This window comes from Setaria italica, chromosome IV (assembly GCF_000263155.2).
Source record: "Setaria italica strain Yugu1 chromosome IV, Setaria_italica_v2.0, whole genome shotgun sequence".
Lineage (NCBI taxonomy): Eukaryota > Viridiplantae > Streptophyta > Magnoliopsida > Poales > Poaceae > Setaria > Setaria italica.
This window is the reverse complement of record NC_028453.1, coordinates 34,364,171-34,387,324: the sequence shown is the minus strand read 5'-3', so window position 1 is coordinate 34,387,324 and position 23,154 is coordinate 34,364,171. Positions and strand designations below refer to the sequence as shown.

Here is a 23,154-nt window from a genome sequence, read left to right as displayed (position 1 = left end):
AGCTTCAGCAAAATGCACATGCTCTTTCATGCAAGAAAACCCGCATCAACAATATGTATTTAGCAAAGAATAAACATTTTTGGAACTAGCAAAGGAAGAATAGTTAAATTGTTATGGCTTTAAGATCTAAACCTGCAATAAACTTATAGTACGAATTGATGGTTATATGCTCCGACTCATGCTTCGAGAAACATGAAGAATATGTAGGTAGAGGCTCTACAACCAGCCAGTATAGCTCAATGATTTGTCAATCTTGTCACACAAAATAGGACCGTGAGTTTTATTTGTTAAGATAGCTTGTTCGAGTCATAGTATTCTTGCTAAAGTATATTATTCCTTCGGTATGGGATTATTCTAAACAGCAATTTTGCTATTGCTAACCCAACTCACTTGACCAATCCACTACGTCAAATTAGGTTGGTTGGGAATCACTAAATACAAGCTAAGCCGGCTAGCTAGGTAGCAGTTGGCTAACCTGTCATTCAAGTAGTTCGCTTAAAGAGAGGAAAACTGTTAAACTCAATTTGAATTTAATCTTTGGCGAATCAAAGAAGCGATTTGAAATCCACGGGCAGCCAAAAATTAAAACCAACACCTCACTCTCGCCGATCCGCTCCATCTCCACGGCACCAGCCACACGTCCACACCCTTTCCCCGTCCGTGGCACGAGGCCACGGCTGCGCGCACGCCAACCCCAGCCCAACCCGACGCGACCGGCAGGCAGGCAGCGGCGCACCAACGCAAAGCGAAGGTTAACCCACCCACCCACTCACAAGCCCGCTCGCTCGCCCGCCGCGACGCGCTCCTGCCCGCGCCCCCACCTCCCTCCTCCACCTCCGCAGCGCCCGCGGTAACCTCACCACGCCACGCCGCATCGCGTGGTGCGAGCCCCAACCGTCGCCGGCCCGCCCCAAATTAAGCCGCCCCCGCGGAGCGATCCGGTGGCCACCGCCTGGTCCGCTGCCGCCCCGCCGGAGCCGAGGAGGAAGGGGGGAGCGCAGGGGGGGATGCTAGAGGCGAAGCCGCCGTCGCCGGGCTCCGGCGCGGCCGGGGCGGCGGCGCACATCCACGGCCACCGGCGGTGGGCGGCGCCGCTGCTCGCGTCGGTCCTGCTCTCCTCGCTCCTCATCTCCGCGTCGCTCTTCTTCTCCTCATCCCGCGCGCTGCTCCTCTCCTTCTCGCCGCTCCCCTCCGCGGCCTCCGCCGAGCCGCTCTTCGTCGAGGCCAAGCTCCGCCAGCAGATGCGGGCCGAGGACCGCCCGCCGCGGGGAGCCGTGCCCAGGATCGCCTACCTCGTCTCCGGCTCCGCCGGGGACGGCGCCGCGCTGCGAAGGACGCTCAGGGCGCTCTACCACCCGGCCAACACCTACGTCGTGCACCTCGACCTAGAGGCCCCCGCCGCCGAGCGCGCCGAGCTCGCCGCAGCCATCCGGTCCGACCCCGTCTACGCCAGGTTCCGCAACGTCAAGGTCGTCACACGCGCGAACCTCGTCACCTACCGGGGCCCGACCATGGTGGCCAACACGCTGCACGCGGCGGCCATTTTGCTGCGGGAGGGGGGCGATTGGGACTGGTTCATCAACCTCTCCGCATCCGACTACCCGCTCGTCACCCAGGACGGTAAGCGCAGATGCGATCTGTCTCTCTCCGCCCCAGTTCCGCGATTGGATCGATCGATCGATCGCGCGAAGACGCGACCTTTGATCCGAATTTTCTGGTGCCCCCAAAGGCGCGATCTTTGCGTGCCGATTGGGCGAAATGGATTCCAAGTTGGGGGATCACTCACTGGAGAATACCTGTGGCTGTGGGAATGGGGATTTGAAAATCGGCTTTTCACCGTACAGTGCCTTCCTGCAAGTGTTTGGCAAAGATGCGATTTTATACGCTTCGGGTTGCCAGTTGGGGAATGGGGTGATGTTTCGATTGATTAATTTATGTCATGTTTTTTTTCCCAATTGGTCTGGGAATTTGGTAAGATTTGAATACTTTTGCCCCTTCCAGGTAGTATCTGGGGAAAGTCAAATCTTGGGGCGTATTTTTTCCTTAAATAGAGACCTTCTCTGCTCCGCCCCACTTGATTGTAGTCTTGTTTTGCCTCTACTATTTGATGTACTCGATTCAGGAGCGTCCTGGTTCATGTGAAGCCTCTTTCTTCGTTTCACTGTACTGGCCCTGTTCATGGAATGTTGTTGTGAACTTGTGATCAACACGCGTCTTTGTTTATCTGATTTGTCTATCCTTTTGGCAGATCTGTTACATGTGCTCTCTGAGTTGCCAAGGCAGCTTAACTTCATCGAGCACACAAGTGACATCGGATGGAAGGAGTAAGCATGCAGTTTCTCTTAAAATTCTGTTATCTGTTTCAGCGAGCTGTGCTGTCGCTAAATTTGTCTGTATAGGTACCAGAGGGCAAAACCAGTGATCATCGACCCTGGGCTATACAGCCTGCAGAAGTCTGACGTTTTCTGGATTACAGAGAAAAGGAGTGTCCCAACTGCATTCAAGCTCTTTACTGGTAAATACACACTCTTTCCTGATGTTCTGAGATGAGCTGTCTCACCTTGAGTTCTCTCTTCTCTTGTTCCGCATCATCTCAGATGTTCACTATATTTCACTTGCTGACCGTGGTGTGTTAGTTTTTGTCGAGTATCATCTATGATGTTGGTACTTCTGTCAGCAGATAGTGTTTGCCTAGTTTGCCTGGCAGTGCTGACTTAGTGCCAGGTTGAAGAATTAGTAGAATCAGGTCATGGTCCATCAATTACTGTCACTTGATTGAAATTTATGGATTGCTGCACTACCAGAATTTCTTGTTTCGATAAAATGGTTGTTAGAAAATGGGTGATACATCATTTCCAGTACCATATCTCACAGAAAGGAAAGGAACTAAAAGCAGATTGTTAAGATGTCACTAGATATCTTCAGTTTAGCTCTCCATGGACAAAATAATTTAGTCACCAATTTGTATGAGACACTAAATTTGCTTTATAGCTACAAAGAGTATTGTTTTAACACTATGAAGCCCATAATCTTCTGTTATTTTTGGTTCTAGTTTTCTGAATGAAAGAAAAAAGATTAACTTTGATACAAATATGGCTCAGATGTAGCCTTTTCATTCTGTATTAGCAAGGACCAGCAACCAGCTACTACCTCCGTCCCTAAACGTTCGACGCTGGTTAGTTCAAAACATTTAGGGAAAAAGGTAGTATCTACTTAGGTTAAAATGGTTATTGTACTCTAGTATAGGGTTTGAGCCTTTGAGGTCTCTCGTATTATATATGCTCCATTGGGGCTGTGCAATATAACTGACCATTCTTCATCCTCTCCTTATTCTAAAAGTACCAAATTTCAGATCCTTTACTCTTATATTTTTTAATCAAATGATTATGCATATGTCTTTGTGAATAGAAGTTACACACCCTTCTCGTTCTGTTTGCTTTTATACGTTTAATATTGTCAAGGCAGTTATGCCTCCACCTAAGCTTAATTGTTTCCTCTAAAAGAGGTTGAATTCCGTTGAATTTTGGATGGCTGACTATCACAACCTTTTAATGGAGAGGGAGTGAGAGTCTCATTAATGTTTGAGAGAAAATCGTTTAGGTTATTGATGCATATTGGCATGTTAAGCCACCGGCATCATGCAGAGGGAACATTGGATTGGCTGCTTATATATAGCATTCAGTTACCACCTCGGCAACCACCCATCTTGCATTGGTGAAAGTGACATTCTAGCTTTTCTTGTTTTCTTCATCTAAAATCATAATCTCCATCCCCTCCAATTTCATAATTTATTCAATACAAAGCAAATGACTCTATTTTATGCTTAGTGAAAGAAGTCAATCATGTTACATTGTGTTAGGCATTATATTGAAGAAGTTGCTCTGTATGAATGAACCATGTTATAGTATTTATTTCCATTGATGTTGGAAACATTCCTCTTTCTCATTTGGTTACCCTATAAGCAACCTAATTGGAAACCTCAGACATTATAGAAAATTCTGTCACTTTGATATTGTTCTGACAGCACAACCAAGAACTTCATGCTCTCTAAAAACAAGAAAATAGCTACATGTTCGGTTACTTCTGAAATGTTCTTGGAAATGTACTATATGGTTTGGCATTTTGTTCATATCTTTGTTTCTTTACTTTGCACCTAGGGAATATAAATGCTTGCTGTCTGCAATTTCAGGCTCAGCATGGATGATGCTTACTCATCAGTTTATTGAATACTGCATATGGGGATGGGACAATCTACCAAGGACAGTCCTGATGTATTATGCCAATTTTCTTTCTTCACCAGAGGGTTACTTCCACACAGTCATCTGCAATGTCCCGGAGTTCCGCAACACCACAGTCAACCATGATCTACATTTCATTTCTTGGGACAACCCACCAAAGCAACATCCTCATTATCTCACACTCGATGATTTTGATGGTATGGTTAACAGTAATGCTCCCTTTGCACGGAAGTTTGGAAGAGAAGATCCCGTGCTGGACAAGATTGATCAGGAACTATTGGGCCGCCAACCTGATGGATTTGTGCCTGGTGGATGGACAGATTTGTTGAATACAACTGAGAAAGGAGGACCCTTCACTGTTGAACATGTCCAAGATCTCCGCCCAGGGCCTGGTGTTGACAGATTAAAGAAACTCGTCACAGGCTTGCTCACCCAAGAAGGTTTTGATGACAAGCATTGCTTGTGAAACTCCCAGTAAGATGATTCCAGGGCAGTAGATTTACACGGTCAAGTTTGAGGGCATTGAGCCAATTGCTAGTAATGTCTACTAGCGAACAAGCAGCACATAACTCATGTCCGCGTGGATGCAACGATAAGATAGGTGCTCTTATAGACAACCGCTTGAGTTGAGTTACGGTACAGCAGGAGATCATGGATGTAGCAGGCGGAGAATATACAGAACTAGTAGCTTATTAGGTTATGGTAGAGGATTATATCAGACCCCAACCATCAATAATCTTGGAAATTTTGACATCTCTGCGCTGCGTGTTGTGCAAGGTGGTCCATTGCTTGTCCGGAAGCCATGGCACCGGGTATTTATCAACTGGTAGCGCGTGAGACTTTGTTGTATTGACCAGCAGATATTTCTGGGCAAACTGATACATTTGATTGCATACATGTATTCTTTTATTTCTTCTCCTTTTTGATGAGTATAGCAAATTGGTTGTGCTGTTGTCTTGCCTGCATTTCGTAAGCGCGTGCGTCTCTGTTTATCCCTTGCGGTTTTGGTTGGGAGAGGATTAGAAATGCTGTTGAGATTTGATTACCTGTTTTTGTATTGTTGTTTGGAGTTTGGATCGTTTAAACTGAGTTGCTGCTTTCAGTCAACAATGGTAGTAGCCATCAGGTGAGATTCTTTCTGCTCGGCTATGCATTCATGTGCGCCGATTTTTCCAGTGAGTACGTGTTAATTTGCATGTGCACCAAATGTGTGAGCTTCATTCAGTAGCAGCGACGCCACTTCACATACTTGTTTTAGTTTAGTATGCCTAGACGTCTTCTTTCTTTTCCACTTTGAACGCATGGTTTTTGGCTTTCGACTTCCTATTGCCAAAGGTACAATAAAAAATGCCTAGAAATATGAGCGGAAACCTTTTAGTACCGAGTCATATTGCCAAAAGTATATAAAAAATACCTAGAAATATGAGCGGAGATCTTTTAGTACCGGATCATAATACTTAAAAGGTATCCTTTAGTATTGGGTGGTGTTATGACCCGGTATTAATAGGTCTTTTAGTACCGGGGGTTGGTACCGGGTGGTGTCATTATCCGGTACTAAAGATTTCTCTACGGATTACTTCAAAAGTAAAGCATATCTATCTTCGTCACATGTATTGTGTAGGTGGAATGGTAAGAAAGGTTCACACAAAGTTTAGATCGTGGGTTCGAATTGCACGGACCGCACATATAACGCGTGAAAATTGCACATATTACCCTTTAGTACCGACGTAGCAGTATCGATTGAACAATCGGGCACTAAAGGGGGTTTGAGACCGGTACGAAAGGATAATTATTCTCTTGACCAGCACAGTAAAGGGCATTTCCTTTCTGTTTATGTTTAGTAATTAAAACTAGTCGCAACGATGCCAGGATGCACTGCTGTTTATGTTTACTATCCGTTTGCTGACCAAAACTGCACCACTTGTAACTCCCTGGTAAATTTCATGTACTGTAACTTTTCCGGATGCTGAATTACCGGCACTGCTAGCTGCCTCCCTCCCTGCTTCTAGTTTCTACAATTCTACGCCAGCTTCACGAGCTTCTTGCCGACGTTCTGGCCTTGGAACAGCGCGGCGAAGGCGGACGGGACGCTCTCGAGCCCGTCGGAGACGTCCTCGACAACCTGCACCTTCCCCTCCCGGATCCACTCGCCGATGATGGCGTTGAACTCGGCGAACCTGGGCAGGAAGTCCCAGGCCAAGAAGCCCCGGATGGTGATGCGCTTGTAGATCACCTCCATCAGGTCCGGCGCCGCGCGCCGCCCGGCGCCCGTGTACTCGGAGATGACGCCGGAGACGGCGACCCGGCCGTGCGTGTTCATGTTGGCCAGCGCCGCCTCCAGCATCTCCCCACCCACGTTCTCGAAGTAGATGTCGATGCCGTCGGGGAAGTACCTACCAAAATGAAAAATGTTCTGTCGGACTGAGCAGATTGTTCAGGTTCAGGTGAAGAGCACGAGATGCAGTAGCACTGACCTCTTGAGAGCCGCGTTCAGGTCGGGCTCTTCTTTGTAGTTGAAAGCGTCGTCGAATCCCAGCTTGTCTTTGAGCAGATCAACCTGGGAATCGATTCAGAGTTTCATGATAAATTGAACTACCGATTCATGAGAAATTTCAGCGTCTCATGAAAAACTGGACTACTGATTCGTGCTTCAGAAAATGGTCTTATATAAAATCTGGTCCATTTGCATGTCAGACTGGCCCAAATGTGTAGCAGAAGGCACCACAAAAACATAGCCGTTAAATTCATAGCTAACTGCCAGCACTTAGTCAGTCGATCAGCCGCTGTCACGAGTCACGACAAAGGGCCACTCGTGCGGGTAGCTGAAAGAGAACAAGAAGCGTGACGCGACGTGTCCATGCGCACCTTGGCTTTGGTCCCGGCGCAGCCGACGACGTAGCATCCGGCGAGCTTGGCGAACTGGCCGACGAGGCTGCCGACGGAGCCCGACGCCGCCGACACGAACACCTTGTCCCCCTTTGCCGGCCTGCACACCTCGAAGAGGCCGCCGTACGCCGTCATGCCGCTGGTGCCCAGCGCGCTGATGTGGTGGGACAGCGGGAAGCCGCCCGCGGCGGCGGAGGCGGAGGCGGAGGCGTCGACCTTGGACATGAGCACGGCGGGGGACGGCGTGAACAGCGTGTAGTCCTCCCACCCGAGCACGCCGGCGACCACGTCCCCCGCCGCGTACTCCGGGCTCGCCGACGCCACCACCTCGCCGGCAGCGTACGCCGCGATCCTCTTCGTTCAAACATTGGGCCGGGGAGATAGAGGAGCCTCTCTATCAGTCTCAGGTGATGGTGGTGCATGGTTGAGTAATGAGTAGAGCGGGCTGAGAGGGCCGGCTTACCTGGCCGGGGAGGATGCCGTCGACGGCGAGGTGGGAGGCGCTGCTCCGCTTCATGCGGTTGAGCTGGTAGGGGTCGATGGAGAGGTAGAGGTTCCTGACGAGCACCTCGCCGGAGTCCGGGGACCACCTCGCCGTCTCCTCCCTCACCTCGAAGTCGACCTCCGCCGGGGCGCCCTCGATGTGGCGCCGGATGGCCACGTACCTGTTCCTCACCTCCATAGACGGCGACGGCAATACTCGGCAAGACCGAAGAGCCAAGAACAAGTGGAACACGAGACGAGACGAGTTGGGTTTGGGTCCCCTAAAATACGGGGCCGTGCGTGCGTTGAATCCAATGAGAGCAGAGCAGGACAAGACGGACGCCGGCGAGCTTAGATGCCGAGGGATGGGGTCCGGCGGAGATGCGGCTCCCGCCAGTTTTGTCACGTCGTATACAGTCATGTTTAATGTGATGATGCATCGTTAGGTGTCAGGACGATAGCAAGAGCCAAACTAATGCGCGATGCCATACAGTACTTGGAGTTTTTCTGAACTTTCGATGATAGTATTTGGGAATTGGGATGGGAGCAAGTGCCACCTTTGTCTCGTACGGTACTGACCTGAAAGACTGAAACGGAGTACACTACATTTTTTGGTACTGAAGAACAAGGAGGTCTGTGGAAAATCAGCAAATCTCCTCTGAAGACGACGTCTGGGGTGTGCGCTACCGGTCCAGTGATCTCCTTTCTCCTGTGTAGCAAATTTGGACAGCGGCGCCCAAGGGTATCACTGTTCAGGAGGGTTTGCCCCGTGCTCAACGGGTACCTGGAACTTTGGCACTCTGCGCGACGATGTGGCGCTGCCGAGCGAGGCGGGACGCGCCGTAGATCGTGACAATTTTATACCCCATGTCTCACATGATGATGAGCGAGGTATGTTCCTCTGATGACGACCGAGTAAGCGCATGATCTACCAGAGTACCAGTGCGCCACTCGGCCTCAACATTGGTGTTCTAGCTTGCAGATTGTTAGATTATAACTTGCACGCTGTTACCATCCGCAAACCGAAGCAAGCAAACAAGTGCTAAATTGTAATTGCATTAATTCACCAGGCCAGATTGCTTGCCACAATCCAACAAACAACCTGCAACAAAACAAATAGGAACTAACTCAAAAGCTTAGCCTTGCCACTGCTCTGAGCCCTCCAACGAACCACGCATAAATATGCCGAAGCAGTGCCCGTCCGAACGGGCTGGGCATTACATGCGCGGACGGCACCGCAAGCGAATACACGACGCCGTTCCAGAATCCAAACAAACACTTTCTTGAGCATTGAGACATCGCACGCAGATTCCTTATCTCATCCCAGTCACCAGCCACCCAAATACCCAGTACACTTATCTCATGCCAGTGTTGAGAATTGCAGTTTGTACACATAGGGAGGGAGAATGGGGCCATGGTTTATTTAACAGTAACACTTGGCAACTTGACCTGAAGGTAAATCGTTCCTGGTGGAGGAGATGCCCCCTCCCCAGTAAAAACTAACAAGGTCTTGAAAGTCATTGATTATGTATTTACAGCGTTTGTGTTTAGACCAGAGGGCAATGTCAGATCAGGTGAATATGTGGCGGAGGAGCTGTCCGGAGTAAGTGAATGACTTCTCCGTCTCCTCCAGGCAGTGGTCCTTCTCCTCCCGGGACCAGCTCTGCAGAAGATGTATACGGAACCGAAATTACCATTTCGTTAGAAGCTATTTGATCGGCCTTGAGAGCAGAAGACAAAAGATGCAAAGTTTGGTTCCTAGGACTTACAGAAGCGACTTGGTTAAGCTTGTCACGGACGTTCTGCAGCAGCTGGGTGAGATTGCCCTCCCACTTGTAGAACTCCAGCTCCTTCTTGTTCAGAATCTTCTCCGAAACCTAATATGCCAGGAAGGCAGGAACACATGATACCCGGTTAAAATGATATACACACAAGCTAATGGCGTAAAAAGTAGATAACACTTCTTAAGCACCCTTAATAGCAAGAAAAAACACAACAATTCATATTCCTAAATTGACATGGTAGTATTGTCCAAACTAATATTCCAAATTTCATAATAAAACACAGAAAAATGCCTTGGGATTTTGACATCGGTCATAAGGAAAACATCCTAAATGTGCCAAAATATGATGTCAGGTATTGTCATTTTCTAAGATGAAGGGGGTCACCTTTTTGCCAATCATTCGGCCTCCAGCAGTATGAGCAAAGTACACATTATAGAAATGGCAGATAAATGCCTGGGGGTCCTTCTCGGACAACTCTTCCAGAAGGGAAGAGTATGTAGTGCCAGGATCCGATGGTTCTGGAATTGTGTGGCCCTGTTCCTTGAACCACTCCAGATCCTTCTTGAGTGCCTCTGATCTTTCCAACCCAGTATTCCGGAACTCCGCATCTGAAACACATACACCACTAGAATGTTATCAACCAGCATCTTGCAAATCTTGATGGAAGCAATAGCCTACTAAGTACTAAGTATGAGATTACAATAGTCGTGTTCAATAGGGGGAAAAGTTTCTAGTCCCACTTTGTTTGTCAAAGTTGATTAAAGTGTTCATAGACTAATGCAATATTCGCATCAGTTAAAGGTGCATATCATTTGATTGCGCCCTTTACCTGTGCTTCTTTCAGTAAACATTGTTCTTTTATAAATGCAACAGCAATCAACAACAAAGAGATTTTCTGTTTGTCAAAGTCGTGTTCAGTAGGGGGAAAAAGGTTTCTAGTCCCACTTTGTTGGTCAAAGTTGATTAAAGTATTCATAGACTAATGCAATATTCGCATCAGTTAAAGGTGCATAAAATTTGATTGCGCCCTTTACCTGTGCTTCTTTCAGTAAAGATTGCTATTTTCTAAATACAACACCAATCAACAACAAAGAGATTTGCTGTGTCTGACAAGCCAATCTATAAGAAGAGCTAGCACAAGAACACAAGCAAATAGAACAGTCATATAGAAATGGGGGACATATCCAGTGAAAATGGAATACTTTTTTTAAAATGGTGGAAATTCATCCAAAAGTGCACTTTAATGTTTCAAAAAGATTTGAACCTGGGAACATCCATGGCTCATCTTGTGATGTACTTTGTCGCAGAAGTTGATCTTCAAATTCGTTCTAGATTAATTCATACAAAAATGACAAATTACTTATCATGTGCCAAATTTATTTTTTTTCTGAAAATACAAAGTATGGATATAGAATTTTTCACCGTTTAAAAAAAGTAGGCCATTTTCCACAGACATCCCCCATAGAAATTTTTACGTTTTCTGGATCTAACAAGGGAAGGTGGGTAGGGCAGTGTGAAATTGGACCAGAATACTTGTATCACACTACCATTATCTCTTACTTACTTTAAGATAAAACATATAAGAAGAAAGGAAGTTATAGGCACACCTCAGGCTAGAAATCGTTTTCCTATATGAGTTTCTAACCATGTTGATCCTATACATGAGCCCAATATCTGAGGCAATGTGTAACAGTATGCAACTAAATCATGAGTTGAATGCTAAGACAATAATATGAGGAAATGGTCTTTTCTGCATGCCCTGGGGAGAAGATATCTGCAGATGCCTGCCCTTGTGATTTGACATCAGACATTTCAATTTCAAGAGGTTATATTAAAACTTCAAGTTTCTATATACAAACAAGAAGGCTGTTGAAGTGACGATTTTTCAAAATGACTAACAGTTGCGCTGCTGATGTTACTGCAAAAGAGAAGGGATAGCTGTCCAGACATAAATATTATAACAATACTAAAAGCCATAAAAATAGGACAGATCTGACCATTATGCTTTTGAGTGATTTGATCTATAAATTGACCCAATTTGATGACTCAAAGAGCCACACAGGTTAGCAAGAATTACTAATGTTACAATGATAGTGTGAAATTTGTACTGAAGAGCTAACTGAAATTCAAGAGAAACATTACAATTTCTGAGTAAGCTATATAAGAGCTAGTTTTTTATGTGAAGCAACAAACTTCACAAAAATGGGAAAGTAACTTTTGGTAAAGTAGAAGGCTGAAAGTTCACTTGAAGCATAACTAACTTCTTACTTGCAAGAATACGCAACCTATAGTTGGACGGATGAACCAAACTCCTTTTATAAAACCTAAACTCACAGCCAAAAGGAGAAATAAACCCACGTAACGTATACAATCCAGCTCCATCCTCTCCTGAGTCAACCTCGGCCACTAGTACCCCACAAGACACTCAACCTTCAGTTCAATAAAATTCTAAAATTTCACCAATTATTCTAGGCACTTTTGTGCACATCTACAAACCATTTCTAATTTTTTTACTTGATCCATTCATAGCAAATCTGATTTACTACGATATTAAAAGTACTAGAGACATTTTTGTGGCCAGGAGCCAATCAGATTTCACCGATTCAATAGAGGCACACGAAGCGCAATGAACGCCATCCACATACCAGCATAGCATCGCACAGGAGCCGCACCTTTTTCACCGATCAAGACCAAAAAAAAACAGAGGAAGAGAAAGCAAAGCGGATCACTCACACCACGGGACGGTGGCGCGGTCGACGATGTCCTCGAGCGTCTGGAAGACGAGCCTGCTGTCGACGAGGAACCGTAGGTAACCCTCGACGGACGGCTCCCACTTGGCGACGGGCGGCGCCTGGGGCTCCTTCTCCCCCTCCCGGGCCTGGTCCTTGGTGTGCAGCTTCATGGCGACCGCTCGCATCTCCTCGATGAAAGGCTTGCTCCCCTCCTCCCCGCTCGCCGCGGGCGCCATCTCCGTCGCCGCCGCCGCCGCAACCAGCCTCCTCTGCGCGGTCAACGCCGCGACGGACACCGTCACGGTCGCGGGCCGGGCACCGACGGAGACCGACAGGCTGCTCCACCTCCCGGAGGAGACTCTGGCGGGCGCGAGGAGGGGGGAGAGGGCGCGGGAAGCGGTGAGCGATGCCGGTGCGGGCGCCATGGCCGCGGCGGTGCCTTATAGGCTTATAGCGCGCGCGGAGAGCTGCTAGGGTTCCGTGCGGGGAAAGGAAAGGCGCCGATGACGAACGACAGCGATGGGGATGGTGGCGGTGGAGTGCGGTGTTGGTGTGGCGCGGCAGCGGGGGCCGGGGGTGTGGGAGCGTGAGCGCGACGATGGGAGGCGGCGAGGAGGCGGGGGGTGGGAATAGAATAACCCGGGGGAACGGATTGGAACGGCCGGCTGGGGAAGACGATGGCGGGGAGGGGGAGGCGACGGTTTCGTTGACATGTGGGACCGGGATGGAGGTGGGTCCGGATGTCAGTGGGTTAGAAGAGGGACATGGGAGGGGTCTGACTTTGGGCCCCGTGGCCTATGGAGGGCCAATGGGTCTTCACGTGACGGCGACCGGGCTGGACAGCCGGGGGACAGTCTCGCTCGCACATCCATGCTACCCTACCCCACCCATATCCTTTGTTTAAGTTCAGCAGTATTTTATTTAGCTGGACCCCTAGCCCATGACACAATAAACACAATTTTCTGGAGGCCCTCGCTTCTGTTTGGAAATACTTCCTCCATCCCTCAATTATAAGTCATTTCAAGAATTTTGAAGAGTCAAAAATCCATCCCAAATTATAAATCATTTCAAGAATTTTGGAGAGTCAAAACATCTCAAGTTTGACCAAAATTATAGAGAAAATTATAAAGATTTATGACATCAAATAGGTGAAAATATAATTGATGAAGAATCTAATGATACTTAGATGACATCATAAATATTATTATATTATCATATTATCATATAAATTTGGTCAAACTTGAGATAATTTAATTCTCCAAAATTCATGAAATGAGTTCAATTATTTCTCTCGAAAAATCCGAATAACTCTCCAAACTATGCATATACATCAACTCTCTCAGTCACACATGTCCGACTATATGCTTAGCACTCACGAGTGTAACTGTGTATCCATGAAAACTTGGTTTTGAACCTCGTAAATCATAGGTATCCCCGCGCACACCATTTTGTAGGTTGTAACTCGGCTCCGTACCATATCCCCGCACTATTTGGTAGGAGTACTCCCTCCGTTATAAATTATAGATCATTTTAACTTTTTTATTTATAAATATATAGTATATATCTATATGTATGATATATCTATAAACTTAAAAAATCAAAACGACCTGCACTTAAAATGGAGAAATACTTGGCTATCGAAACCTCTGTTGAGATTATTTGAGAAACCGAATCAATTTGATAAGTACGTTCTTCCACAAGGAAACAAGGGAAAATTTTCCACTGTTCTCGCATGAGAGTGCTCCTCTAGGACGACCGGACAAACGTATTCTCTAGTGCGATTTGATTTAGTTATCTCGTTTAGTCCATCCTCTGGGACCTTTTTTTTTTCCACTCCACTGGAGAAGGTTGTGTGAGGGGGTCAAGCTTTCGGTGCCGACACGCCCAGCGTCCCTGACCCGCGGTCAGTCCATCAGGCCGGTGGCCGGCGTACACGTTACAGCCATGTGCTTCACTAGTTGCTGCTGAATGAAGCGTGTACTTTGCAAATTGTTTGCGAGTAAATTTTGGAATTTAGAATGCTAAAACGATATATAATTTGGGAGGGAGGATTATTTTTTTACTAATGCTACCTGATTTCCTTGACTACGCCATACGGAGACGACTCGATTATCCCAAAGTCTCGCCGATTCCTTCCAAGTATATTCGTGCTAATTTATTCGCGTAAGGGTACCTGCTGTAGCAGTTTTTATTCCCATAGCCAGTTTGAGCAAAGCGACGTTTGGCAGTGGGATCACGGCACCGGCGAAAGAGTTTTTCTTTTCACGGTTGGCGTGCGTGCCGATTTGTTAAACTCACATCAGTTTGCTTCGATCATTGCGTGCAAATGTGGAAAATGTTCTGTAGAGATGATCGTGACGCGCATGGGGATGAGTTGGGGTCTTGGGGATAGGGGCGAAGGCAACTGTTTGCCCAATCTAGTGACCGGGGCATATAAAGGAGGATGCAGTTGCAGTGCGTGCTAACCTGATGAAACATTGTCGTCCTGATCCTCTTCGATCTATAGGAAAAGCGTTGTTGAAAAGGACTGCCCGTCCTCTCTCTCCGAAACGCTCTTCTTCGTTGCAAAGCTGCAGCAGCAGTGAGTGTGATAGAATCATAGAAAAGCTACGTCGTTGTCATGGCAACCAATGGTATCGCCGAGAGCGAGAGATTATGTAGGATACGATGTACTTATTCATAATGATATATTTAGTTTTATAGTTTAAACAGATTTTTTTCGCAAAAAAAAGGTTTAAACTGATTTTGTTCTTCGCGCTTTCGTACGAAGTGTGAACCAATATGCTCATGCACTTTCTTAATCCAAACAGGTCTTGACGGGTATGGAAGTGTCTTACCCTTACATAGGACAAAGCAGCGGAACTTCATTTTGATCGGTAGCATCTCACATTCTCATCGTATATTTTATAGCACAATAGAAATGATACAATTATAGTTAGCCTGAATAAACATTGTGCGTTGGGAGCCATAACGACGGCCGGCCTCATGATTGCAGGTTTACCATTTATTTTGGGACTAACTAATGCCACTTTCAAAATGTAAATAAACCATGGGTCTCTTGATTAGTGGATTAATTTCGTCAAATGTTTTCTCTAACTTCTATATATCTGGCATTTCCAAAATTTTTAGGTATTCATTTTGATAAATTTGCAAAATGTTGAATACACTTGTGGTGCTTTCACCAAATAGGCAGGGTTAATTATTAAGATATCCCTTGAATTAGGATTATGGGCTTATGCCGAACATGTGTTGACGGCAATTAGCATGTCAATTTGTGAACCGCAAATGCACGGATCAGTTGTAGTTTTTCCCTTTGAGATTCCTTAAGGTTTATCAATCCACGGAACAAGGGATTTGGAATTTGTACGCTTAACTAAGTACTAATCAATGTAATTGAAAGCTCTTTGTATAAGATATGTTTATACTAACAAAAGAATTAAGTAGTCGATATCAAGCAGACAGAGAATAGAGGGTGTAAACAAGATAGATTAAACGATTGTCCTAGGGATCTAGGATCACTTGTAGATGCAACCACCATGCATGAAAGAACTAGATCTAAATGTTATCATGAGTGGATGTGAACTATATACTTTCCCTCCCGCAATATTGTCACTACATACGGGTACTCAACTATCGGAACAAAAACACTGCATGATGATCGTTCTAGGTAAGCAACAAAGCAACCCAAAGTAGCGCTGGCCAGCCTTTGCATGAAAGAGCATCATCAAGATATGAATGATAATAAAACAGATCTTAAACAGAGGTTCAGTGATTACAAATCAAGATCTCCATCAACCCCGAGGACAAACAAAGGTATTACCCCATAATCATACACATATTGACGTAAAAGGAGGTAAAGGATGCCCTATAGATCAACTGGACTGAAGACGGCGACGAATGGGGATAGGAAAGCCCCAAGATGATCGGCCTAGGCACCTCCAAGCCGATCGACTTGGGGAGTTTTTACCTCCCTTGGTGCTCCTCTTCGCGTGGCCGCCTGTAGATCCAATCTTCTCTCCATTTTTCCTTCTTGTGGCGGCGGTGGATGGTGTTCTTGTGGTGTTTTCTCTCTTCTCCAACTCCCCTTTCTCGATGTTCATGAGGGGATATTTATAGTCCTTCATAGGTGACGACTCTGGGTCGATGTCGGTGAAAAAACCCTAGACAACGTCATAGACTTCACGTTGAAGAAACGGGAAGTCGACCGGGCCTAAGAATAGGCTAGGCCGATCGGCCCAGAGGGTCCCAAGCCGATCGGCCTAGGCCCTTTCTGACCCTTCCAATCCTCTCCTTCCTCGTGCTGACTTCCCTTGATGACCTATGTCCAAATTTCCATTAAGCCCTTTATGCAAACCCCCTTGATTATATCGTATTTCCTACCAAAATATAATATGCTCCAAAATACAACACATATGCAATAGTTGAGTTATTTTAAGTGCCAAGTGGCGGGTTAGTATAAGAATATGAATGAAAACACTGGTTAAATAACACTAAAAGTGTGTAAATAATGAGCATCAACAATCCCCCCACGCTTAGCTCTTGCTCATCCTTGAGCAAGTCAGGCGACTATAAACTCCTCCAACGGGTTGAACAAAGATCTTGAACCAAACTTGAGCAAACGAGTCAAACACTTAGCCTTTGAAACAAAAGATCAGCGGAGCAGCAAAGATAATGAAAGTGTGGGTGTTCGAAGACTTATCAAAATAAGAAGTACTCCACAGCTTTTATTAGAACTAAGTTACTTCAAGAGTTAATCATGCTTACTTTCTGGTTCGCCTTGGAGGGTTTTTCTTTCGTCATAAAGTATTATCCCTGCAACAAGAATTAAAACCAAGATTCTCTTCTAGGTACTATCATGTCGCTCAAATTAGATGTGGCTATCCTATTTAGTTTACAAGCTCTCATCTCTCAAAAAATCACTCATTATGTGGTGGAGCTTGGACAAGGCTTAGCAAGAATTAATATTTATATTATCGAATTAAAAAAAACTCTCTAACGGTTGCTTACCTTCCGAGCCAATGATCATAAGAATAACCATATAATGTGAGGTTTTCAAGGATGAGAAGATACAAAATAGTGGACATGTGCAAAGGCAAATAAAATAATGACTCTGAGGCCCAAGTAATGTCCTTGTCGTCGGATTGCACATGGTTGGAATGAAAAATCCGTTCTGTAAACAAGGTCATTCTTCTTTGCACTTTCTTGATCTTCATGACAGTAAAAACTCCTCCTTTATTTCTTTCTTTCCTGTCACTTCTCTTTTTCTCTTTCTTTCCTTCTTTCTTTCTACTTTTTTTTATTTTTCTTCTTTTCTCCGAACTTCCTCTGAACAACACACTACAAAAATTAGCTTTAGAATATTCCAAAGACCTTCTAGGAATTTTTCGCTCACAAACCGAGGTAGTGGGGCCCCAGGCCGATCGGCCTGGCCTTCTCTCGCCTCTCCTCTTCCTCGTTTTTCTGGTGTTGCTTCCATATTCAGTATCTTTCATAATTTTTAAGATCCCATGACTAGAAACGGAATAGATCTTTGAATAATGGGTTGTGTTCAAGGAATAGGTAATAAAATTGAAAAATATTTAGTTCGGATTTAGAAATTCAGTAGAAAATATGATTTTTCCAATGAAAAACTCTCATTACTAAATATTGATGAGGCTAGCAAAAAGAGATAATAGAAGGATATGATCAATGCTCAAAATTAAACCAATCCAAGAGAGAGCGATCCTAACTCAATTCAAAGGATCAACTTTGCTTATGGTGGTACGAATAAATATTTTTAGGCTTTGGATAGGATAAACAATAACTCTCAACCTGGTTAGAGAACTTGATCAATCTTATTTTTGCAAAGGATTTTGATAATAAAAAAAAATTAAATCACCTCCAAATTAAACCTTACTCATAGAGTATAATCAAAGCCAAAGTACTAGATCATCATGAAGCATGGGTATTGCAAAGATAAATCAATTACTAAACTCCACAACAAAGATTTTAAATTCAAGATATGGCTCATGGTCCAAAGTTGTGAAGCTAAAGCAAAAGACAAGCAAGCCAAGGTAGACACTAAAAACACTCGCACGATCCTCGAATTTTATTCATACTTGTTCTCACAAAGACGCTAAAGTAGCGATCTAGGCCTAAGTCTTCCCAGAAGCTTAAGAAGACTACTACTTTATCTACTTTTGATTGAAATAAAAACACTAATTAAGACTCTCACACGACTAGACTCAGACCAAACTAGATCCAAAAACTCCATACGAGCGGCGATCGCCCCCCTCCCCTCCAGCTTGAAATTTACGACGTCCTCATTGTAACCACATGAAGTACAAAGAGGTGAGATGCTTGTAAATGCACTAGTGACGCTGCCCGCACTGGTTGCACATAGGGCGGCTGCTGCTTCCTTCACCATGGGGCTTGTTCTTCCTCATGTTGCCGCACATTGCGAAGAGCTTCATCATGTTCCTCTACAAAGAATGTGAAGTCGTCCTCCTAGTGGCGATCATTCTCGTCCACCTTGTGATCCAGCTCCTACATGGCTTGCATGATGTCATCGACGACGTTGAAGAGGTACTGAATGTTCTTACGGCAAGCGATGCAACAAGATTGTAGATGTTCTTCAAGTTCCAGGCCATCGTCTTCTGGATCTTCTTCTTTGGCATGTCTTAACGGTGGCCATCTTGCTCCTTGCTCTCCTGCTTTTCTCCAGCCCAATCCCAGTACGTACCATCATCTTCTCTGTCATCACAACCTATAGCACCCCATGACCCTAGGCTCCTATCATCATCCCAATTGCTATCACCTCCATAGTCAGCCGGCGTGTACTTGGGTGTCTTCTCCATGTAGCTCTTGCGCTTGATCCCAAGAAGCCTTGTTGAACGCCTTGTGGGAGTGACGACGACCTCATTCTTCTTCTTGGGTGCTTCGTCTTCACTCAAGAGGATGATCACATAGCGATTCGCGAGATTTCCAGATGGTGCCTTCCCTCCAACATTGATGCGAGCATTGCGAGAGGTTCTTGGTGGAGTTTTGGGATCAAAGTCGCACCCCTTGACCTCGACTCAAAGGGAAACGCCGATGGCCACCAGTGGGGGCTGGGTCGATCTACCTGGGGAGGTCAGGACGATCGGCGTGGCCTCTCCCTTGGCCGCCAGCACCCCCCTCTCGTCTCCCGAGCTCTTGGTCGCCTCCATTGCACTTTTTTTTCTAGTTTTGGTGGATCCGAATGCTTGGGTAGATGTGAAATTCGACCTCCAATTGGCCTCCATTATATACTTTTGAAGTCTTGACCAAGGATCCACATATTTCCAAAAACCTCTTCGCCCCTTCCCACAAAAATTCACTTCCATAAACTGTCATTACCAAAAATAGGGAAGGGGGGACCGAATCGGAGCCAAGAATACCCTAGGACGATCGGCCTAGGGGTATCTAGGCCGATCGGCCTATGGGGTTTCTAGCCCCTCTAACCTCCTCTTTTTCGTGGCAGCGCGTACGTCCAAAAATAAATCTATTTTTTTTAGTCCCACACAAAAATTTGAAAGAAAATAATATGATGAAATAAAGTATGTACAAGGTACCTGTTTTATCATCGTCAGGCTTGACAAAGTCGTTCTTCCTCCCTGATGTAGACGTCAACATAATTGATAGGCACGACATTGGGTTCCAAAAATACTTTTAGTCACCACCCATTCACACCCAAAAATACTTTTAGTCACCACCCATTCACAACATATTGAACTCCTTTGACGTCCTTGCTTGTTACCGCTCCGGTAGGTGACACGGAATGAACTACATATGGTCCGTCCTATTTGCTCATCAATTTTCTTTTACCAAAAATTTTAAATCTCGAATTGAATAATAGCACTTTGTCTCCTTCTTTGAATTCTTTCTTGTGAAACCTCTTATCAAACCATCTCTTGATTCACTCCTTGTAAATGCTTGCACTATGGTAAGCTTTCAGCCTCATCTCTTCCAATTCACTTATTTGAATTCTTCTCTTTACTCTTGCGGCATCGACATCAAGATTCATTTCTTTTATAGCCCAATAAGTTTTATGTTCTAGTTCGATGGGAAGATGACATATTTTTCCATAGATGAATTGATATGGAGTCATACATATAGGTATTTTATGAGCTGTTCTGTATGCCCACAGTGCTCCCTCTAGTTTGTTTGACCAATCCTTCCCTCCTTTGACTACCATCTTCTTCAACATATCCTTAAGCTGTTTATTTGAAGTTTCTGCCTGGCCATTTGTTTGAGGATGATAAGCTGTAGACACTCTGTGGTCAATTCCCAATTTCTTCAAACATTTGCCAAAATCCTTCCCGGTGAAGTGCGATCCTCTGTCACCTATCAATATTCTGGGCACTCCATACCTAGGAAATATTATTGTCTTGACCATATGTATTGATTCTTCTGTTGATGCCTTCCAACATGGGATAGTTTCTACTCATTTAGACACATAATCAACCATAACCAGGATATGTTCATAACCATATGAATTTAAGAATGGTCCCATGAAATCTATACCCCAAACATCAAATAGATCCACTTGCAAATTATAGTTCAAAGACATAGAGTTTCTGAATGAAATATTTCCTGTTCTCTAGCATTCTAGGCAAGTAGCAACAAACCTTTTTGCGTCTTCATGCATTTCTAGCCAATAAAATCTGCTTGCCCAAACTTTTTCTTGAGTTCTGAAGAGTTTATAATGTTCTCCATATTCTGATGAATGGCATTTTCTAAGCACCGTTTCTCTTTCTTCCCTTGGAATGCATCTTCTCAGTACCCCATCTGCCCCATATCTATATAGAAAAGGTGTAGACCAAAAGTATTTCTTACTTTCAGCAATTAGTTTTCTTCTTTAATTCCTATCCAAGTGATGTAAAGGTGCTCTTTTTATTACTTTGATAATATCATGCATCCAATCATCCTTCTCAAGTATTCTGTATAAATGGCCATATCTCATTCAATCTTCAATAGGCTCTTTTCCATCATCTTGTTGATACATACTTGACAAGTGGTTGGCTACCACATTTTCTTATCCCTTTTTATTTCTGATTTTCACATCAAACTCTTGTAATAGCAATATCCAACAAATTAGTCATGGTTTAGCATCTTTCTTGACAAAAGATATTTAATTGAAGCATGGTCGGTGTACACAATCACTTTAGAATTCACAATATAGGATCTGAATTTTTCAAAAGTGAATCCTACGGCAAACAATTCCTTCTCTGTAGTTGCATAATTTATTTGAGTCTCATTTAAAGTCTTGCTAGCATAGTAAATTGCATGTATCTTCCCTTCTTTTCTTTGTACAAGGATTGCTTGTCGACGTTTTATTAGTGAAGATTTGCCGCATGAATCCTCGGATGGGTTAGCTTACGAGACACAGGAGGTTTTATATTGGTTCAGGCAACTCGCCCTACGTCCAGTTTGTGATGCAGATTCTTTATTCCTGTGCTTGGGAGCTCAAGTCTGTAGTAGGAGGTTACAAACGGTGTGTATGTGTGTGTATGCGTGTGTTCTACTTGGGTCAATCCCCTTACCGTTCCCCCCATGCCCTTATATACACGGTTTATGGGGAGGGTTACATCGTCAATCGTTGCCGGTCTACTACGCAGTCGGGCGCCTCCCCTTGGCTGGCCGTGGTAGGTCCTGTTGGACATACATCTACGGATCCACCAGAAGGTTTGGACAGTCTTAAATACAAGGTTGGACATCAAGATGTATCTGACATGAAGACTATAGCGCAGGATGGCATAGTCTACATGGCAAAACTAGTCGAGGATTAGGAAAAGTACTCGTAGCAATAAGAGTAGAACTCATCTAGTCGAATCCGACTAGTATTCTTATAAACAATTGACCTGTAACCCTACCCCAGCAATATAAGGTGAGGCAGGGATCCCCTCCAAAGCAATTCAATCTAACCAACACACAGGACGTAGGGTATTATGCTATTCAGCAGCCCGAACCTGTCTAAATCATGTGTCTACATTTACCTTCAAATTCCTGATTTCGACGAGTCTCACTAACCAAAACACTACCTCAGGCACCTCTCTTGGTAGGTTGCCGGGTCAAAACATCGATAGCTGACGCACTAGGTAGGGGAGCTCGCCAAGAATCCATTAGCGAACTCGATGGCATGAGTCATCATCAAGCCAATCATCACGTTTGAAGCAGGCACGATGTTCATCTTTGGCTCCTGGGTTTGCATCGCAGATGGCGCTGGAAATTTCCAATGCCACGTTGCGTTGACCCTCGAGAAGAAGCAGCAAACCATGAAGCTCTAGCGCCAAGCTCTGGAGGATCTTGTCAAGAAATTCGGCAAATTCTCAATTTCGAACTTAATCAGGGGCTGAAGGACGAGTTCGAGTACAACTCGACTTCTCCCACTAGTCGGATTGACTTTCACGAGCTGGTGCATAAGCCATCATGTGAGTCGGACTACCACCTAAGTTGATTCCCGTTTGGACTCCGCAAAGCAGCCACTAATTATCAGGCTACCCTGTCCAGATTACAAACCGATATGGATACAATCTAGAACCTCGACTATTACTTGGACTCGGACGAGGAGACTCCTTTATCAGGTCCGCAGTAGGGCCTGGTAATCACATCAACCCTCCAAAGCAGATTCATCTACTGGCCCAACATGAAGCCACCTGCTCTCGTCAAGGATGACGATTCACGCCTCATCGCCTACCTCGACACCCTCCCATACCAAGAGGAAACACCTCTGTCGCCCATCTATGAAGAAGGCGGCACTGTGGAGGTCATCACTTCAAGCTCGGGAAGCTACTCTTCAGAGTGAGAACTCTTCACCCTCATTACTGGATAAGAGAACGAGGAAGAAGAGCAACAGGATAGAAACCCACGACATGAGCGTCATCCTGATGACGTCTCGCAGGATGAGCTCACTACCAACATTGTCGGAGAAGAAACTGAAACAAAAAGAATTCGACGACGAGCAAGAAACGCCGCAAGAGCAGAGTGTTGCCGCCGCCTTGCAGCAAACTTACCAATCCAGAACCTGGATAA

The 23,154-nt window shown here is 45.1% G+C and overlaps 3 protein-coding genes across 3 annotated transcripts; 1 reads left to right on the top strand and 2 right to left on the bottom strand.

The window, feature by feature from the left end:
• Positions 1-709: 709 nt before the first annotated feature.
• Positions 710-5,203, top strand: LOC101765146 (beta-glucuronosyltransferase GlcAT14A). The gene is made up of 4 exons (XM_004965893.4): positions 710-1,620; positions 2,249-2,324; positions 2,400-2,515; positions 4,190-5,203. The coding sequence occupies exons 1-4, from the start codon at positions 1,008-1,010 to the stop codon at positions 4,702-4,704; spliced, it is 1,320 nt and encodes a 439-aa protein (XP_004965950.1). The 5' UTR covers positions 710-1,007; the 3' UTR covers positions 4,705-5,203.
• An 800-nt stretch (positions 5,204-6,003) lies between these two features.
• LOC101764737 (NADP-dependent alkenal double bond reductase P2) lies at positions 6,004-8,054 on the bottom strand. The gene is made up of 4 exons (XM_004965892.2): positions 7,588-8,054; positions 7,104-7,478; positions 6,713-6,795; positions 6,004-6,631 (listed from the first exon to the last, which is right to left on the bottom strand). The coding sequence occupies exons 1-4, from the start codon at positions 8,026-8,028 to the stop codon at positions 6,259-6,261; spliced, it is 1,272 nt and encodes a 423-aa protein (XP_004965949.2). The 5' UTR covers positions 8,029-8,054; the 3' UTR covers positions 6,004-6,258.
• Positions 8,055-8,870: 816 nt separating this feature from the next.
• LOC101764063 (heme oxygenase 1, chloroplastic) lies at positions 8,871-12,757 on the bottom strand. The gene is made up of 4 exons (XM_004965891.2): positions 12,125-12,757; positions 9,776-9,999; positions 9,377-9,484; positions 8,871-9,270 (listed from the first exon to the last, which is right to left on the bottom strand). Exons 1-4 carry the CDS (start codon positions 12,546-12,548, stop codon positions 9,178-9,180), a joined length of 849 nt encoding a protein of 282 aa, XP_004965948.1. The 5' UTR covers positions 12,549-12,757; the 3' UTR covers positions 8,871-9,177.
• Positions 12,758-23,154: the final 10,397 nt, after the last annotated feature.

Bases quoted from the DNA above. Each gene is read 5' to 3' on its own strand.
- LOC101764063 (XM_004965891.2), bottom strand. From the start codon at position 12,548: ATGGCGCCCGCACCGGCATCGCTCACCGCTTCCCGCGCCCTCTCCCCC. The intron at 10,000-12,124 runs GTGAGTGATCCG...TATGTGTTTCAG, and splicing joins CCGCGCCACCGTCCCGTGGT to ATGCGGAGTTCCGGAATACT. The intron at 9,271-9,376 runs GTAAGTCCTAGG...CATCTTCTGCAG, and splicing joins AGCTTAACCAAGTCGCTTCT to AGCTGGTCCCGGGAGGAGAA.
- LOC101764737 (XM_004965892.2), bottom strand. From the start codon at position 8,028: ATGACTGTATACGACGTGACAAAACTGGCGGGAGCCGCATCTCCGCCG. The intron at 7,479-7,587 runs GTAAGCCGGCCC...GTTTGAACGAAG, and splicing joins ACGGCATCCTCCCCGGCCAG to AGGATCGCGGCGTACGCTGC. The intron at 6,796-7,103 runs GTGCGCATGGAC...ATCGATTCCCAG, and splicing joins GCGCCGGGACCAAAGCCAAG to GTTGATCTGCTCAAAGACAA.
- LOC101765146 (XM_004965893.4), top strand. From the start codon at position 1,008: ATGCTAGAGGCGAAGCCGCCGTCGCCGGGCTCCGGCGCGGCCGGGGCG. The intron at 1,621-2,248 runs GTAAGCGCAGAT...TCCTTTTGGCAG, and splicing joins CCCGCTCGTCACCCAGGACG to ATCTGTTACATGTGCTCTCT. The intron at 2,516-4,189 runs GTAAATACACAC...CTGCAATTTCAG, and splicing joins TGCATTCAAGCTCTTTACTG to GCTCAGCATGGATGATGCTT.